Source organism: Aptenodytes forsteri, unplaced genomic scaffold (assembly GCF_000699145.1).
Source record: "Aptenodytes forsteri isolate BGI_AS27 unplaced genomic scaffold, ASM69914v1 Scaffold283, whole genome shotgun sequence".
Classification (NCBI taxonomy): Eukaryota; Metazoa; Chordata; class Aves; order Sphenisciformes; family Spheniscidae; genus Aptenodytes; species Aptenodytes forsteri.
In genome coordinates, this window is record NW_008794167.1 from 393631 (window position 1) to 412946 (window position 19316).

General features: G+C 43.6%; 1 protein-coding gene across 1 annotated transcript; it reads right to left on the reverse strand.

The window, feature by feature from the left end:
• Positions 1-1183: 1183 nt before the first annotated feature.
• Positions 1184-18863, reverse strand: SNX5 (sorting nexin 5). Its single transcript, XM_019472606.1, has 14 exons — positions 18767-18863; positions 14893-14936; positions 10167-10271; positions 9555-9665; positions 8867-8988; positions 8412-8535; positions 7126-7221; positions 6148-6253; positions 5993-6068; positions 5110-5149; positions 4929-5015; positions 3654-3813; positions 2793-2878; positions 1184-1754 (listed from the first exon to the last, which is right to left on the reverse strand). Exons 1-14 carry the CDS (start codon positions 18861-18863, stop codon positions 1707-1709), a joined length of 1302 nt encoding a protein of 433 aa, XP_019328151.1. The 3' UTR covers positions 1184-1706.
• Between the last annotated feature and the right edge of the window lie 453 nt (positions 18864-19316).

The window sequence follows — 19316 nt, forward strand, 5'->3', positions numbered from 1 at the left end:
CTCAGCCTGCTCTTCTCTGAACAAAGCAGCCAGAAGTGAGGGCAAGAGGCACAGTGTGCATTTTTAGGAAAAGCCAAAGCTTTGCCAGCATGAATTGTCCAGCTTGGGACCACTAGTTGCCCCAGGACAAGTGGCTAGGAGCAGAGTTTATATGACATCTGTCATAGGTGACAACAATGCCACCTACCAGCTCTCTCCTATAAGGGCCACATATCCACAAGCAGTACACTTATGTGGCTGCTGCTGGAACTGAGCTATTTGGGCAGAAGCTGAGCATGAACTCCAGAAAGCTTGATAAACCACAAGTCGAAACTGTTCCTGTCAAACAAAGGTAAAAGGAGACAGAATTCAGACATTTTTCAGCTAGAATGCTGCAGCATGGTGTGGCTGGCAAGAGCTGCACAGCTTTCATTGGGTACCAAAATGAAAAAGCAATAGGTCACAGAAGAGTAAACTATTAAACAGTTCTTAGATACTGCCGCTGGGCAGCCCATTCTCAGAGCTTCTCTGGTTGAAGCTGCTTCAGGCAGTCTGCCCAGAGCGTAGCCACATAGCCTACTTCGACCACGATTAGAAGTTTAGTCCCAAGAAATTAAGCAAGGCTCAGATACTCTTCTTACTCAGAAAGCTGCCTTTAGAAGGGTATGGCTCACTGACCTATTCCACATATGCCAAATGATAGACAACCTGTAGAAAGATGACCCTGGGGTTTATAGGCTGAGTTGCCTCAGCTATGGCAGTGTATGCCCAGTTGGTCATACTAAGTTTAAAGAGGTTTATCTTATAGAATACTGGCAAGGGCTGTGCTTCCAGAAGCCCTGAAGCTTTAAACAGTCTCTTGTTGCTAGCAGGAGGTGCAAAGATTAACAAAATATGAAGCATCATAAAATAGTCTGAAGGAGTCCAAGCCATCTAGACATATCGATGTTTTTGAAAGGCTTAGTTTCCTTTGTGTGCAGCCTGTAAGAAGTCTGAGAGCTATTCAAACAGCAACATGACCCGAAGTCCCCACATTTCATGTCACCCATTACAAAAACAATCCTATTGAGTCAAATAAATATTTATCTCTAGTGCTCCAAATTAAGAGCTCCAGGTGATGAGTAAATTTGTGATGGTTCTGTGCCTGAAATCTCAGTTTATCATTTTACATCCCACACAAAGTCTTGCCATACAACAACAGCTTGTTGTATCAGACATCTTTATTTGCTGTATTGCCCAAGTGTACAAATACTGAATGTAGTTATAGAAATTCAAAATATATTGTAGTAGAAATCTGTCTGGGAAGTGGAATGTTAAGATACTTACTTTATAAAATTACTACACTTATATAAGTCACGCCCACTTGCAAATTTTAAATATATCAGGGCTATGAAGAGACAGATTACTTTATGATCCTGCAAAAAAAATGAGTTCTCAGAAAACATTTTCTGCTAGATTAAGTCAGTCAACAGCAAATTGATTTCTTACATTTGACTCATTTTGAGTTATCAGCCAACAGGATGTTAGCTACATCCAGACAATTCATACACAATTCGGCTCTCATTTATACCAAGAAAGTCAATGTATCACTATCAACATATTTAAGTATTAGTCAAACAGAATCTCAGTGACAATATTTATTTTAAGCTAATGCAATCAAGCCAATTAGTTGCCCCTGGCCATTGAGTGCAATTGATGCTTTTTTCACATTTTCAGAATAAGGCGCCTTAGTTCTTGAACAAGTCAATACAGCTTTGCAGGAGAGAGACATTGTTCTGGAAAGGAAGAAAATTAGTTTCAGATGAGCAAGACTGATAATTTAAATCCTGCCTTCCACAATGAAGTAGCTTCCAAAATAGTAGGTCCATCCCAGGATTTCGTAGCCTGTGGCAATGCTAAAGACCTTATACTGCAAAGACAAGCATTCAAACAGTAAAACATCAAAACCAGATCATACAGTCTGCAATCTGCTTCTTCCTGCAGGCCTGCAACCATGACTTGGTTTGTAGGAAAGAGGGGCAGGAGACAGAGTATTAAGTTTTTAAAATGGGCCAAACTGAGCAGTATTGTCAAGCCTTTTATACGTCACGTTCAAGCTCATAGGTAACTACTTCAGTGCTGATAAAGTCCAAGGCTCTCAGGGAGTGGGAAATTAGACCTTCCTTCTTCAAAAGAAGCTGAGGATGCAGTTACCTCTTCCTGAGGCTTCCTGCTTTGTTCTCTGCACTAAATTAGTAGACCCTGTAACCTGTACTGTACTGTATTAAGCTGGCAGTACATGGTGTGGTCTCTGCAGCCTACTTCAAGCCTGCTCAGTAAAGTTGGCAGAGGCTGCTACAAAGCCAGTGTCTCCCTTCACTGACCAAACAAGCAAGAAGAGCTGACAGCTAGATCACAAGCTGCAGGATGTGCTCTCACAGCACTCGGCAATACTTGAGGCAGCAGCTGCCTCTAGATGCAGGAGGGGTCAAACCCCACAGATGAGGCTGTCTCATGGGAAGTCAAGTGAGCTGTTGTGTATTACCTGCAAAATTGAGACTTCTCACTTGCAGTGCAATAGGCTGGTGTCCTAGGAGTGACAGGTTGAAAACAGACTTTCTGCACAGGACAGGTAAAACTGTCAGCATTTGTTCTTTGTATACACTACACCTACAGCTTTTCACTTCTTTTCTTTCCCTCTTCAGATCTCAGCTAAAGAGCCCAGCTGTTCTATTTTACACTTCCTAGTTTTAAAGGGAACCCAGCAAATCCTCCAAGTTACACAGTACTCACTTCTCTCAAGCTATGCCTGTTAAATTCCAAAGAGAACACACCTTTGCATGTTTTATTTCCAGTTCTGCCATTTCAATTAGGTTTTTGCGGAATGCTGCTATTCTCTTCTGTTTGAAGCTCATCAGTTCTGTAAGGAAGAAAGAACAAAGATAAGACAGATGCACAAAGTGTGACTGAAGTTTCAGTAATGGCTCTTATGTTTCATGAATTCTGTTGTACAGCTCTAGTTACAGCATTTCACTGTAAAAAGGTTCAAGAGTTAGTCTTGCTGTTTCTAGCCAGAAGATGCATTCATCACATGACACTGCCATCTTGGTGAGGAAACAGACAGCTTGTTTAAGACAATGGTTTTGTAGGAAAAAAACTGGAATAAAACAGAAGTAAGCCACACAAGCTCTGTGAGAACACAGAACATTTGAAAAACCAAGAACATTAAAGGAGCAGCAGTGTGTACCATGAAAGCGTGTTTCCTCTGTTTTATGGTTTCCTCTATTTTATATTGTCCAAAGGCATCTACTAAGAACCAGTGTTTGAAACTCTGTATGAGGCACTCAGCTGCACTGGGAAGGAGCAAAAGCCTGTTTGCACAGTTCTAATTGAGATAACCAGAAGCCTAAGTAGTTACCTTTAGGTGGAGGCTGAGAACAAGAGTTCAGTCTAGAAAGCAAATAGTAGGAGCTTATAATTAAGGTTGGTCTAGTACTAACATTGCTCTGTTTCAGACAAGCATTCTTAAAAACATTTAGTTGCATTAATTTTACAGGTATCTATACTGCCCTTGGGATGTCCAGACTACTTGCTTCAGGAGAGTGTTCAGAAGCTTTCAGTAGTTGAAGGTCAGATGGAGACTTGGACTGCATTAGGATCTCTCTTCAGTATAAATACAGCAAAGCCTGTTTTACCTTGTTTTGCAGATTCTGAAATCTTTTCAAACTTCTGACAACAATCCTGTTGATGTGCCTCAGCCAGCCTGACGTCCTTGCTCTTTAGTCTGGCTTTATCTAGAGCTTTGTTTGAGTTTTCATAGTCGACAAGAGCCCTTGTACGCCTGTACAGAAGATCCTGAAAGTAGACAGGAATAGTGCATCAAAGCCTTAAGAGGACTACTTCCCAAGTTGAGGTTACAACTACCTCAGCAGTAGGAGGTTTCACTTCTTTCAGGACTAGATTCTACTTCTTCCAACAAGCTATTATAACCTGCTATGCTCTTAGCATAGCAACAGGAGCATTTCACCAGTGCAGTATCAAGTATTCGGGACAGTCACTTGTGCCTTAGTCAAGGAAGTCCAAGGGCTACTGTAGGCATCGCTTCTTCTCTTAAAGTAGCTTTATCCTTCTATAAGGTGGGCCTCTCCACTAAGGAGTAATAGCACTTTCTGAATTCCCTCAGTCTGCTTTCAGTAAGGGATACACTATCATTTAATTTGTTGGAGATCTGACAGTTTGACTGAAGCACTATACTAACCTAGAGAAATAAGAAGCAGTACGGTCTCGGTGCCAATTACTTTCTAATCTAGCAGCAGTATAGTCTTGATATCTAAATAGCAGTACATCACAGAGGGAGCCTGTAGTGAATGTTCCAGGGTACATGACATTAGAGGTATGACACTAGATGAAGAGGCCCATCAAGTTATGCCTAGATACCATTTCTCAGCATAGTCACCCCCTTGCCAAGTCAAGTATTGATTAGAAAAGAGTTGCTGGCAAGGCTTTTGCAGTCACATTAATCTACCAAATCCCTCTTGAAAGTCCAGACTCCAATAGCCTTCACATGTTACCACATATTCATGATAAAGTACTTTAGTAGTTGGAATTTACTTCAGGATTTTTATTAGTCATCATTGGTTTTACTGAGAAGTCATAAGTACTCAAGTAAGGGAAGGGGTAGAACACTGCTGCAGACTCAAATTCAGTTGGCTCTAACTTACTTAGAGAAATCTAATGAGTTCTACATGCCAAAGAAAAACTGGTCGGAGATCTTAAACAGCCCTTCTGTAAGTAGGCTGGACCACAGCTAGCAAATATATAGTTTCTATATTCTGCTGTGGTTTAGGAGTGCCACGTTTCTTAGGCAAAACAAGGGTCCACCGTCCTGTCTTCTTAAAGCACAAAGAATACCATGAGTGAGTCATGATGCCCATAATAAAACTAAGCTTCAAAAAGAAAACTGTTCTCACCTTAGCAGCTTCTATATTGAGCATGTAGTATCTCAGCAGCTCAGAGAGCTTTAAGTCTTCATCAGATGAAACTCTACTCTCTACCTTCTGCAGAAAAGATCAGATAGTTGGTATGTAACAGGAAACAGCAACATCCAGATTCAGAGATTCTTCTCCCCCACCCCCCCCACGCTTCTCTTACCCTGAGTTTCTCAAAGAGCTCAGCAACTTTCAACAAGTATCTAGGGAAAAAAATTGCACAAATAAGTTTTAGATACTTCTTAGTCTGATAAATGCCAGGATCATTTGGCAGGAAAACAAAAAGCCAAAGGCTGGAGTTTACTCCCGCATACAGACCCAGACAAGTGCTTGAAAAGAACTCAGGTCTAGAAAAAGACTCAGACAAAAGGTTCAACGCAAGAGGTGCTGGATTCCAGCATAACAGACTAGTACAGTTGAGCAGCTAGACACCATTTAAAGTAACACTGATCTCTAGAGCACAAAGGTCTCGTGGAGAATTTCCCCACTGCTACCCTCCTAGAGGGATGAACTATCTTGTTTATTCAGCCATATACTCTGTTTTAACAAGGTCTTGGTAAATTGATAGCAAAGTTTAGAGAGGTGGAAGAATTCACCTCAGAAAAGGTGACTAGGTTTCCATAGCTTAAAAAAACCCCTACTATTCTGGAACTTCAAATGTCCAGAAGATAATACAGGCCTAGTGTAAGCTGTGGCCGTATTTAACAGCACATTAGAACACAGATGCATAACACCTTTCTTGCATATTCTCTGGGAGTTTGTGACCTGAAAAAAATTCAAGGAGAATTCTGTTTAGAAGGAGCTTTGATGACAGCACAATTCAGCTCTAGGGCACAACTGGCAAGAGATCAGCTAGTTAAGAGTCAGATGCAATTGATAGTTTTAGGTCTGCCGCACCAGGAACGTCAGAGGAAAGAAAGTTTCCATGCCACTTGCTTCCAATTCAAGAAACTCAAACCAGCTATGACTCAATCCCCTGGATTTTACAAAAGGAACTTGATATTCCCAGACCCAGGCTATGTTTATGAACAGTTAGAATTGCTTACTTTTTGATAACTGTAGGTTCTTCTAATGCAAGGCTGTTCAAGCAAGCTGAAGTATAAATATAGTCATCTGCAACATCTGCAAGAACAAGACAAGGTTTTCAGGCTGAAATCAGCAAGACTGCAAGGTCTTTAGAAGGGTCTTTGAAAAGATTCACTTTTATGAGATCTTGTCATCTTATCTGCTTTTGCACATGCATCCTTGATTCTGTTGTAGTAGTTTACGAGAAAAGTCTTCTCTTGCTCAAAAAAGTCTTCTACTTCCTGAAAGAGAGTATGACCTGTTAAGTCAGTTACATTACTGCAGAATACAAGCTCTTCCCTATTTCGGGAAGGGCCAAAGAAATAACCATATCCACCCGAGTGTTATGCCTGTCAATCTCTACTGAAGAGCAGACTTCAAGACAAGACCCTGAGCCAAGGGTTTGACAAACCAAGCCATTTGGCAAGTTTCTTCTTCATGATGAAGTGAAGATGGACTTGACACTCAACTATTCAATGCTGTGAGTTGTCTGAAGCAACCAGTAAGTTGGTATCAGAGGGCTATCAACTGTCAGAATTTTATTTCCCAGGCCTGCTGCAACACAGCTAAGCAGTTTACAAGCTTGCTTCACATCCACACCAAACATTGTATGTACTGTAACGTTTCATGACATTGTGTTCAGGACAGCAAGTCTATTAGAAAGAGCCACCATGGCAACATGATAGAAAAGCTTAAGCTGGACCAGTTACAGGAGTCTTTGGTATTTGATCTTGTCTAGTGCAAGCAGAAACCCATAAATCATGTTTGTTCAGAGCTCCAAAGCAAACAAGAGCCACGAGCACATTTGCTGAAGGTGTAATTCCTTCCTCCCCACCAGTATCAGGTGTTAAGGCAACTCTTGTGCATCCACCAGAAACTTTAAATACACACTTAAATTTTTAACAGCCTATAGTTTCAATGTCTTATTTCTATAGAAGTGAAAATTAACATAGGCTACTCCACCCAACTTGGGACAGCAGTAACAAGGAAAGTTAGCATTAGTAACTGAGCCTCACACACATCAAGCCTGAAGCAGACATAACTAACTTCCCTGGAGCAGGAAGCAAAAACCAATCAAGATTATGGTAAATAAGAGGTAAACCAACTACCTTACCTTGACTCCAGAGAAGAGGACTTCATCAGCACTCTTTACCACACTTTTTAAAAAGCCACCAAACATCTCTTTTGTGTTTTTTCTCCGAACACTCAGCTGGAACAGAGAGGCCAAGACAGCTTTAAAATTATCTCGAGGGGGGAAAAAAGTGACTATTTTGACACTTGCAGTGTAGTAACATCATTTATATCTAACATATGATAGAGCAGGCTGATTTCCAAGCTCTTCATAATACCCGCTGTATAAAGATGGCTCATGTAACAAATGGCTTGACTAGAAGTTGTTCAACTATTCTGTGCCACAGATTTTTCCCATTCCCAGAAACAGCTCAGTTTCTCCTTGCATATCTTGGATCAGCATCTATCACTCATAATTAGGTTTGACAAAACAGATGCAGTACTAACTTTAATAGACCTCCATTCTTCCATTTTAGGACCATGCAACACAGCACAGGTACACCTGAACCATAATTGTTCCTAAGATATCAAGACATACAAAGTTGGCTTCCTAACCAAATTGACTAGGATTAAGAAACACTATGAGATTTATAGCAGAAAAAGGTCTAAAGGTCAGGCTTTCATCCTTTAACCATCTGGCCTGGTTTCAGCTGGGATAGAGTTAATTTTCTTCCTAGTAGCTGGTACAGTGCTGTGTTTTGGATTTAGCATGAGAACAATGTTGATAACACAACGATGTTTTAGTTGTTGCTAAGTAGTGCTTACACCAGTCAAGGACTTTTCAGCTTCCCATGCTCTACCGACTGAGAAGGCTGGAGGTGCACAAGAAGCTGGGAGGGGGCACAGCCAGGACAGCTGACCTCAACTGGCCAAAGGGACATTCCATACCATGTGACATCATGCTCAGTACATAAACTGGGGTAAAGCTGGCCAGGGGGGGCCGCTGCTCAGGGACTGGCTGGGCATCGGTCGACAGGTGGTGAGCAATTGCATTGTGCATCACTTGCTTTGTATATTCTATTATTAATTGAAATAAAATAAATAAACTGTTCTTATCTCAACCCACGAGTTTTCTCACGTTTACTCTTCCAATTCTCTCCCCTATCCCACCAGGGTCAGGGGGGAGAGTGAGCGAACGACTGTGTGGTGCTCAGTTGCCGACTGAGGTTAAACCACGACATCATCTCAGAAGTACTGGCAATATCTGCTTGCTGATGCTGCACATAGATTTACATAACATTCTGACTGTGCCCAGAAAAGTGACAATACTCCTAACATCTTGCCTCACTTGGAAAGGAGGGGAAAGAAGAAAAAAAAAAAGTGTCTTACATCCTGGTCATACTCCAGGAAAACATGAAAATTGTGATCTTTGCTGAGCACAGGATGAGAAGAAATCCGCTGAAGGAAGATTTCATGTGATGATACAGTCTTTTTGAAGACAGCGAGGTATTCACTGAAAGGAAAGAACAGGCTGAGATTCTCTCTTGTACTACTTTCTTCAATATACAAAGAATTGCTTTAAGTTTATCCAGTGAAAATATTCAACAGCATGCTTCTGAAATAGCTAGCTAGTGATAGAGAAGCTATTTTCAATCTCTTTAGCTAGGAAGTTTTCCAGTTTGAGAGAAACTTTTGGCACCACCCCAGCTCCAAGATTTTAAAGATTATGCAGCAGCAGACACCCTTCAGAACAGTCACACTCAAGATCAGTTACCACCAAATAAGCTGCTCTCCCAGAAGGCTTCTTTAAGCGCAGCTTTTGGCAGTAGACTCATTCTACTTACGCTTCTAGCTCTTGCTTCATTTTGGCAAACTCTTCTTTTGTCATAGACACTTCTCCTTCCCCTAGCTTCTGCATCTTCTCTCTGGGACCATCAAAGTCAGGCTTTGAAGGTGCTGGAGGTATCTAGCCAAGGAGAAATTGGTTAGTGATAGATGCTAGCAAATAAAGTTTTCCAAAATTACTTCTAGCCTTCTCTGGAAGAAGGCCCTTTATGCCTTGTCATGGCAAGCCAGCAAGGCTCTGCACCCAGGAATTCTAGAGGCATGTTGATGTCTAGGACCCCTGTTTGCCCCTCCCAGCTCTCTGCTACCCCTGCCCCAGGAGGGAAACCAACCAAGAGGAACAGCCTCTATATTCCACCCCGTAGCCAGCCATCGTCTGTGGCCCACAGGGCCTCCTGAAGAATCACAATAGGAAAGAAAGACAATATTTAACAGAGTATTTCACTGTGTCATCTTCAGGAACTCTCAGAGCATCAAGCTTTTTTTGCTGCTCCAAGCTATACGGAAAGTTAACATAGAACCATACCACTCAAGTTGTTTGGGAGTTAAGGCAAAAAGAAGGATAGGGAGTACCCGAGCCATGAAACACTAGTAATATTGGTAAAGCAGACTTCATGCACTTACTAGTATGCACTTTAAATCACCATAGCCTTTTGTTCAGAATTACATTTTTTAGGAAGTACTTACAATGAGTCCTGCATACTCTTCAGTTTCAGTGAGTGTATCATGCAGCCACACAAAGTCTTCATGCTGCCTTGTAACTGAAAACTCAGGGGTTTGAAAAGCTGGCAGTGTAGTCTGGAAGAGAAGATACAGAAGCCCTACTGTTTTGTAAATTAGTGCTTTTAGAAACAGTTCTGTCTGTTTCAAAAGGAAGCTATTTTGCCTAGTAAGAGCCTCGCCTACTCCCTTTTAGCTGAGCTGGCATTCATTCGAGAGCCTTACTACTAAGGAGGCTATTTAAAGAAAAGGCACTGTTGTGGAACAGCATTAATGCAATTTATTTTGTGAAGTTTCACAGTAGCTGATTTCCCCACCCCTACCCCCCAGCCTTCTGGTGTCCATCTAGGATTCCTCAGCAAAGCCAATCAGCTACCTTGCCTCTATTTAGAGGGTGTTCAAGTCTTAGGAAATCTGAAGTTTCTGCATATATATACCCTTAGGCCACCTTTAAGTGGAAAGCTCCATCTAATCAGATTTCCTTCATTACACATGCCTGTAAAGAAGGGCTTGGCATTGCAAATACACAGATTACTTACATAACATTTATGAAGACCACTTTCTACTCCATGATCTTACCTTAGTATGCACAGTGAACTTGACTCTGTCCTTTTCACTTAGGGCATCAGGTATGTCAATTTGGAGAGAAGGATCAACATTCAGGTCTACAGATACAGACCTCAGCTGCAACAGAATTCACAGTATAAGCTTTGGTCAAGCACCAAGTAGGTTTAGTGAAGCTAGACTGGTCATCAGCTGTCAACAAGAACCACACTGCACTAAACCGCTGCCTCCAGGAACAGCACATATGGATAAGCATGACAGCCTTGACACTACCTGCACATCACTGACAAGCCTTCCCTTCCAAACACAGGAAAGGAAAAAGGCTTGTTAGCTTGAAGTCTGAAGAACCAATTGTTAGACTTCGCACTAGAGGTATTCGGGAAGTCTTCTCTCAAAAGAAGCATCCTCCTTCCAGTACTTCTCCAGCTTGTTTACTTGGAGCACATTAAGCCAAAGCCTATTATGCCATTTAGAAGATAGCAACAACCCTAGTAGTTCTCTCTTCATTATCCTGTGCCTCCACAATGTGGCAGAACAGCTAACCTTTTGGAAAAGTGGGGCATGAAACCTCTTTAGGCTCCCATAAAGTTTAAGAGCCAACTGTTTGCCAGAAACCAGACCAAAACCCAAGAACACTGTGGCACTAACACTGCACCTGTTTAATCTTATTTTCAGGACATCTGGCATCATGTTATTCATTGCTGCTAGAATGCACGTTTGCTGTTAAAGAAAGCCCCAGTAAGCTGGTACAAGAACTAGCCTCAAAGGTATCTGAACTTTGCTTTACAAAAAGCTATTTATTGCTTGTAACTGCAAGTCTCTTCCTCTCCTAAATCCAGGTCTTGTCTTATCCTTTCTAGACAGAGCTTTGTGTCTGGCAACATTTTAATGCTATTTGTTTCCACTCAGAGCAGCTTGGAAGACATTTCTGAGCATGCTACGTGAAGAACCCTTTACAGGAGACCTCAGAACACACCAGGTTCAATAAAGACCAGACTTGCCTTCCCAGTGCTTCAGACAGGCCTTAAACAGCCAGCGTCTTCCTTCAGGGACTCATTTCTTCATTCCAACAGCCTACACCCAGAATACAATTTCAGCCATACTTAAACTTTTCTAGAACAGCAAAATAGCCTTCTCAGTTGAAGATGCTCTAGGTTATACACCATTAACATCCTCAAGTCATAGTCCTACTGAATTCCTTACAAGGACAGCGCTTTCTGACTCGGATCAGACAAGGCCTCGATGCTCAGCATGCCACCCTGTTCTGGGAAGCCAGGGAAGTGGCCAGGCTGCACTCATGAGCAGTATGATTCAGCATAGCCACCAGCCCATTTCTCCCTCTACGATTTGTTGTACTTCACTGCTTGTACCCAACCATTGAAGACAAATGGCTTCAATTCTCTACAGGACCTCAGAAGCAAGCAAAAAAGTTTAGGCATATCCAGCATAGATTACTAAGATTAATGCATACATCCAGTTCTTACATCAAGTAGAATCATGCATTTAGATACCAAGGAATCAACTTTTACAACCTATTAGACACTAGTGAGCACCAGCTTCAGTCATCTGTATTCCAGAAGCATGCAGGCATCTTAGCCTATTGCATTATGGTGGTTCCTGTGCTATGAAACCCCTCTTCTAAGAGGTCCTCCCTTCAGTGCTGCAGCCTAACAAATCATTCTATTTTCTGCATAAGGGAGAAACTGCCAGAGATCAAGGTCACAACACAGGAAGTTTGCTGAAGAGCGACTGTCAGAGCCAGGCTGAATCCCGAGGTTATCCTTCATAGAGATAATTCTGAATGCCTTCCCAGGAAAAGCAAGCTAGAGAACTGGGCCATGACTGATGTTGTTTCACCACCCTGCAGCATACTAGTGCACAGACCCCACCAGCCAGGAGCTTACCCCAACTACCTGCTAAGCACAGCAAGTTTCAGCACCGAAGCCCACAAGCAAACTGTGCCAGACAGCATCTGAGCAATCCTGTCATATCACAGACAGCTTGAATGCTGCCTTAAGCTTCTGTGAAGCTGAGTAAGAACTGTTGAGAGGGTGCCCTTTATAAGGTGAAGCTTCGCTTCCAAAAGCTTTGGAAACTCCCTCCCCCTAGTCTGGCCATCTGTGTACTGCAGTCCAGATCTGGTAGGTGACAAGTCTCTGGCTGCCTGCAGAGGACACAGCTGTCAGGCTAGCATGCATTTCCCTCTATCCAGCCTGCCCCTGCCTACACTCCCACTGATGGTTACTGCTATCATCTATGATCAGACTCTCATGCATAAGTGAGGGATACCCCAGTCACTGTACCCTCATCTTTCCAGCCACGCTAAAAAGACTTCTATCTGCTGCATACTACCTGTTACCTAGAGTTAGAAGCAGGTAGGTAAGAGATACACCTTTTTAAGCCTTATGACTATGGAAAGACCTTGTATGCAGCACATTAAGCTTCCCGTTCTGACTTCAGTACGACAGGCTTTTATCCTACCCTGGGTATTGCCTTGGCAACAAGCAAGGATGTTGAGCTTACAGAGCATGTCCTGGAACACAGTTCCTAGCAGTCACAGCACTGCTCACATCCGAATGGACATGGTGAGACTCCAAACACTACAGGGACTCCAACAGGACAGTTGCTTCTCTCCAGTCACCTTATGGGACAGATTATTATATCCCCCTACAGGCATATGATTTTGGGACTTGCTAGGAAAGCACAGACCAAACAGCACAAAGGTGCATGGTTTGGAAGTCACTGACACTGGTTCAGGCAGAAGCTGCCCCAGTCAAGCACTAGAGGAAGGATAGGTAGAAGGCCACCATTCAGACATTAGTTTCACTAGAAGCACAGCGCACTGTCTGTTGCTGATTGAATGAAAGGCAAGTTGGTCCATGTTTCCCAGACAGATAACGCTAGCAGCCAAAGCAGTAAGACGCAGACCCCAGTGTTTTGCATCCTGCTTACTTATCTTTACTGTCCAAACAGAATCAGCAGTGTTAACAATATGAACTGCTGAGCCTGGAAAGTATGATAAGCCAAAGGAAACTGCTTCCTCTCAGCTAAACTAAGGAAAGGATTACACAAATCAGCCAGTCCTGAATTTGTGAACTTTCTTATTAAGTGTTGTGGAGAAAGTAACCCATGATTAGACACTGTCCGCACACCCCTCCTAGTAGTTGCCTGCACAAGAGATGGGCAGGTATAGACACAAGATGGTACTGCTTTGTCAGATTAAAGCAGTTCACACGTCACAGGCGTTTCTCGCTTGCACTAGCACCATAAACTGCAGAGGCAATGGGACAAGAACACATAACCTACAGCTTCAACCATCCCCAGGAATGCTACTGCAGTAGAGCTTATTGCCCCAGCAGAGCCTTATTTACACAGAAGCAACTGGGAGTCAGCAGCAGTGCACAGCTGTGCGCTCCAGAGCAGTATGTACTATACATATGGCACGAAGTCCGAGACCAGCCCAGAAAAAGGGCAAGAGTTAAGAACACCCCTGTAAACAGTGGTGAGATTCTGCCTCTCAGGACTACCTGAAGCCACTTGCTAAAAAGAAAAATCTTGTACCTCTCCTACCCTAAACACCTGCTGTAAATGTACATGACCCAGCCTATACTTAAAGGCCACTGCAGGCTCAAGCATCAAGCATATCACTGTTTGAAGACAGCACAGGATTATCACCTCTACCCTTCAAAAGTCTGGTCTTTAGTGAAGGACCTGAAGCCATATGAAACAGAGGATTATAAAACCACTGGTCTGCTCTAGTCCTGTGAAGGTCACTGTGGGGTCCTAACTCCAGGCCAGAGACTTTAGAATTACACAATCACAGCAGCAAGGCTCAGACTACATAGAGAGTATTCACACTGTCTGACTTCAGGAGGATGGAGTGCTTTGCTTCCCTACAGAAAGTGCTGGGGCAGCATTTCTCCAATGAACTGGAAGCAAGAAGCCCCCCTCTTGTTACCACAGCTCTATAAGCACTAACCCAGTGCACCAACAGATGTTCCACACCAACCTTTGATCAACACAAGCACCTGCTCCTGCAGTATTAGCAGTTCATCATTCAAGACTTTTCATTCCACCATGCCGCCTACACCCATCCTACAAGCAGGAATGGGGACCAACTTGCTTATGGTCACATGAAGGCTGTGCAAAGCAGAATAATTAAACTTTCATCTCCAGGCCCCAGGCTTGTTCCTTTATCACAGCAGGCACCCAACCCAAGACCTTGCCAGGAAACTACTCCATCTAAGCTCTCTGGCCTGCCATGCCTGGAAGCTCCTTTGTATCTGGAGGCATTTCTCTGCTAGGACATCATTGCTTTCTCCCTGTACTCAAGACAGAAGGCAAGAGAACTGAAGTTTCCCTATCCCAGTTACCAGAAACCAGTCTGTCCCCCAACACCCTTGGGGGGATATAATCCAGGCTCAGCAGCTGGTGAGAGATTATTCCTTACTTGAAGCACATGCCCAAAGAGGTACAGAGGATGGTGACTCCTGGAGCAGCCCAGTGGGGAAACAGCTGGGTTGGGCTGCAAACCGAAACACTCAGCCAAACCCGGCACAGTACCCCCACTTTCACCTCTCATTTCCCTTTCTCAGAAACAGCCTAGAGGCTTCTGGTTTGCAATGACTACAGCAACTGTTACAGCTGCTCTGATGCCTTCCACTTCTAGGCTCATGCCTCTTTAGTGACTTGTATTGGGATCCCCAGGGTTTCTTGAAGATTCAAGAAAAAAACCCCAAACTTTTCCCTGTTCAGTAAAGGTACTGTCCACCACAACTGTCTGACCTGGAAATTAGAACAAGACATCAAGCAGAGCCCTCCAGAATAACAGTCACTCATCATGTTGATTAACGTTTCTAGCTTTAGGACCAGAAGACTAAAAATAGCTATTATGGTACTAATTAGGACAGTATGACTATCACTTGATCTGGAAGCCCAAGAGAAGAGACGGAGAGCATTACTCTGAGCAATCCAGGTAGTGTTTTACAGCACTTGCTTTTTTCTATTGCTTAGAGATGTTACCAAAAAATCCCACAAACAAAAGAGCTGGATCATTTAAATACAATCCAGTGATGACCATCAGCTACCCAGGCTTCAACTTGATAGACATAAGTTTCTGATCAGACCTCATCCAATGCAAACACATCTTCATGCTTGCAAGCATCCAGTGGAAGGCAATGTCCTCAGCCACTGAAGCCATTTAGTTCTGTTGAGTAGCCTGAACTGCTGCTTTTAAAATTACACCCTTTGCAGTTTTAGCATCAGTTCTAGATGACTAGATGTTACTTCTGCTTTCTAACAAAAGAATCTGCCAGTGCAAGCAACTGTGTACAACATCCGATTGCTAGCCAAGTAAGAATCAGTATTTGTTCTCAAAGTCAGATTAATCCAGGGGTTTTCCACATAGCTGGGCTCCCAGAAGGAGCAAGGAGCCCTTCCACAATGGTTTACGTGTCACAGAGCTTTCTGCTTATTGTCAGCTACCTTACAAGAAAACCTCTCCTCTGATCACCTCCCTGCTGTCATTCAAGCAACAGCCACAAACAAGACTTCACTAGTAATTACATCTGCCACTACCCAGCATCCATTACTTTTTACAGAGCAGTCTTTCTAATTAAACCAGTTTAAGTGCTCTCCAGAGAGCACTAAAAGATCATGATGTTTTCTGGCAGTTTATAGAGAGTCCTCAGTTCCAGAGGGCCTTGTTTCAACACCCAGGAGTTAACCAGCAGACTTTCAGAGTATCTGGCCAGCAGTACTAGTGGCATTAGTTGCTGGAACTATGTTTCAGTCATATTCAGCACAAGTAGCTTAAGTTTCCCGTTAATCAAGATAAAGATATGTCTGAAAGTACACTCCATGCATGCAGCAGTAAAGAGTCAATACAGTAGATGAGCAGCTTTGATTTTGCAGCCTTCATGACAGACTTGCTGTTAGCTCTCTGACATTCAGCTGAAACAGTCCTAAGTAGTCCAACTTACGCATAATAAGGAAAATTGAACCAGTCATCTTGTACAGTCTTCATGTTGCTACTCACACTATAGAAAATGCTTTCCCAAATTTGTGACTTTGGAGCGTAGAACTCCAGTGATGCAATGGTTTAATTATTTTGCTTAAAACAAAAGATAAAGAGGGAATAACAGCTCAATTTAGTTGTATTGAAATGGCATTCCTCACCAAGTGCAATGCTTGCCAAGTAAGCAGAAGGCAGCCTCTATAGCCAGAGCACCTGTTGCCACGAGCTGGGCAATAAGCTGGCCTGATCACTTTGCTCTCCTGTCAGAGGGATCTCTGCATCACTCTTTGAAGAAACCAAGCAGTCACACACCTCCTTACAGAAGGAAGGAGCTGTGGGAAGGACACTATCAACATTCAAGGATCCCATATTCTGAGCAAAAGCCTCTCTAGCTCACCTTGCTCCACCTAGCAGCACACAGGACACCTCCACCCAACCCACTGCTTCCTCAGCTCAAGGGGTCAAACAACAGCCTTGGCAGTGCAGGTCAAATACACCCTGCTGCAGCAGTCTGCCTGCAGAGCAGTCTACGGCTAAGCACTTTTAGCCCATGTGCCATCTGTAACATGAAGCATGCCCAGCTAAAATGGAAATTGTGCAACAGAAGCAAACCCCTAAGCCACAGTCAGCATCTACAAGAATGTTTTGCTGACCTTCTACAGCAAGGCCAGAGCTGGTGGTAGGGAGTCTCAGCAATACAGCCTTACCATGCTCTCCACACCTCCCATGGATTTGAAATTGTGTCATTAGCCCAAACTGCTGGGCCAGCTTCATGGAGGCTATATGTCCGTGACAGTACATTATCCTTATCCAGTAGCTTTCACCTTGCTAGCAGTTCATCTCCCTACTTGCTTTCGGGCCCAGCAGCATGCAGAATCAGTTTTCTTGCAAAGCATAAACAAGATCTAGTAGGCCCTCATTCTTTCCAGAACATGTAGCAAAAGTTGTCTAGCACCAAGAACCACTGTTCAGGAGTGATAACTGCAAGTCCCAGGCTATGACATACCATTTTGTCTTTGACTGACTGTTCTGAGAAAGAAGGGCTACAATACTCACTCTCAGTATTTTGATCTAGAACAGTTTAACTGCAGACTGGAGCCTTTAAAATACTATCAAGCCACTGACATTAAGAAATACCAGGGTATTTGCACAAGCTTAGCCTGGCAGTCTCACTACTTGCTTCACTTTCTAAAGTGCCTTTTCCTCCACATGACAGATCACACCACCTTTCCCACTGCACTTCCAATCACCATTATCCTACCCTCCCTTCCTCTTCCTACATATCCTGATCCTCTCCTGCTTCGCCACCTCAGGGTCAGTTTTTAGCTTACACTTACCAATGATTCCTATTCAAGGTTAATATCTAATGAAGTTTCCTTTATAGGCATAGGCTTTATCTACTGGCACACACCAGTCCCATGTTGCTGTTTCCTTACCTAAACAGGAACAGACAAGATAGGAGTGTTTCTATCCTCCCCCCTGCTGCTGGAATCCCAAGACAGCCCTACTACCTGAAACAAGCTAGTCAATCTTTGCCCATTTAGCATTAGAGTTTAAAGCTACTCCAGCCCTCACAGTGGGAACATTTTCCCCTCCCCCCAATATTCCTGTCTGCTAAGTTAGAAAGGGCACATGAACACTCAAAGTTACCAATTACTGCAAGACAGTTGATATTTTACCTTCCCCTCCACCCATCACCTGCAGGTCCTGCAAGCCTATAAAGACTTCCACTCAGTATTCTCAAATGGCAGATACTTTAATACTAAGTTTCACATGCAGCAGGAAAAGGTTGAAGCACTGGCTAGTTCACAGCTCAAAGCAAATAACTAGAAAACACTTGTTCAACAAACTTTTGCCTGTTCTACTGGATCAAGATTGTTTTAAAAGATTCATATGCTAGAGAAGCAGATGAAATGAAGTTACCTAAAAAAAAATTATTCAAGGCAGGTGTATTTCTAGCCCTCAAGTTAGCTAATATACATCTTCCAAAAGGCTGGAGAAAACACAGACTGAAAAGACTTAAGCACCCTTAGCAGCTTAAAACACAAGTCATCTTCCTGCAAGTGAGTTAAGCTCAGTCACAATGCAAGACTACATTCAGATGCAACAGTATGGAAGTCAAATACGCAGCTCACAGATTGTTACAGGGCTGTCTTACCTTCTATTCAAGGTCTGCTGGGGGTAGTTATTAAACCAGGTAGACTAGGTAGATTAAGCCATGCAGCTTGTCCAGTACGCAAAATAATTCCAAGCACTGTTTACATACATACACATCAATTCACAAAGTTCCTGTTTTAGCATTTAATTTGCATTTCCCCTGAGCAGTTGAGAGTCTTCACGTTAGGTAACACCCCATGCTCCCTCAAAGACAAGACATATAAGCCTCCTTGGCACTTAAAGCTTCAACACTGCCACAGAGAAAGGAAAACCAAGTCAGCTACCAATGTGACAACTAAAGGAAAGAGGCATCACAGCTGAAGTGACAGCTGACAGCCTAGTTAACACAGGCCACACAACCAGGAAGGCTGGTCACAAACACACGAGGCAGCTGACCCACTGAAGAAGAGCAAGTTTAAATACCTCTAGCAGAAGCACCTACAGCACTTCATCGCTAGCGCCCAGCCACGGGTCCTGATGAGCAGGTCCAGCTCCTGTATCCCCGCCGGCAGGCCCAGCTCCCGCAGCTCCAAGGCCATACTTGTCACCCTGCTCCCACCACAAACTAGGTGCTCCGCTCACTGCCCGCACTGCCTTATGGCAGCTGCGGAGCCCTCCCTTTCTCCTCCTTCCCACCTTGTTTTTTCTTCCTTTTTTCCCCCCTCTTTATCTCTCTCTAGGCACCTCTTCCTTCAGGGTCAGCACCCGCGCTCACCCTGGGCAGCTGCACCCTGATCACCTGCCCTCAGAGGACCTTGGGTGCAGGGAGCAAGCAGCGCAAGGACTAAGAAACCTAATAATTGAAATACAAACCCTAAAAAGAACAAAAATAAAAAACTGTCACTGCCCCGGTACTGCCGGGGGGAGAGAGGGCAGGGAGCTCCCTCACACGCCGCGGCACCAGCCCGGGGCTGAGCGCGGCCCTCAGCCCGGCGGGGCATGGCCGCACCCCCACAGCTCGCCTCAGCGAGACCTGGGCCGCCGCCCTCACC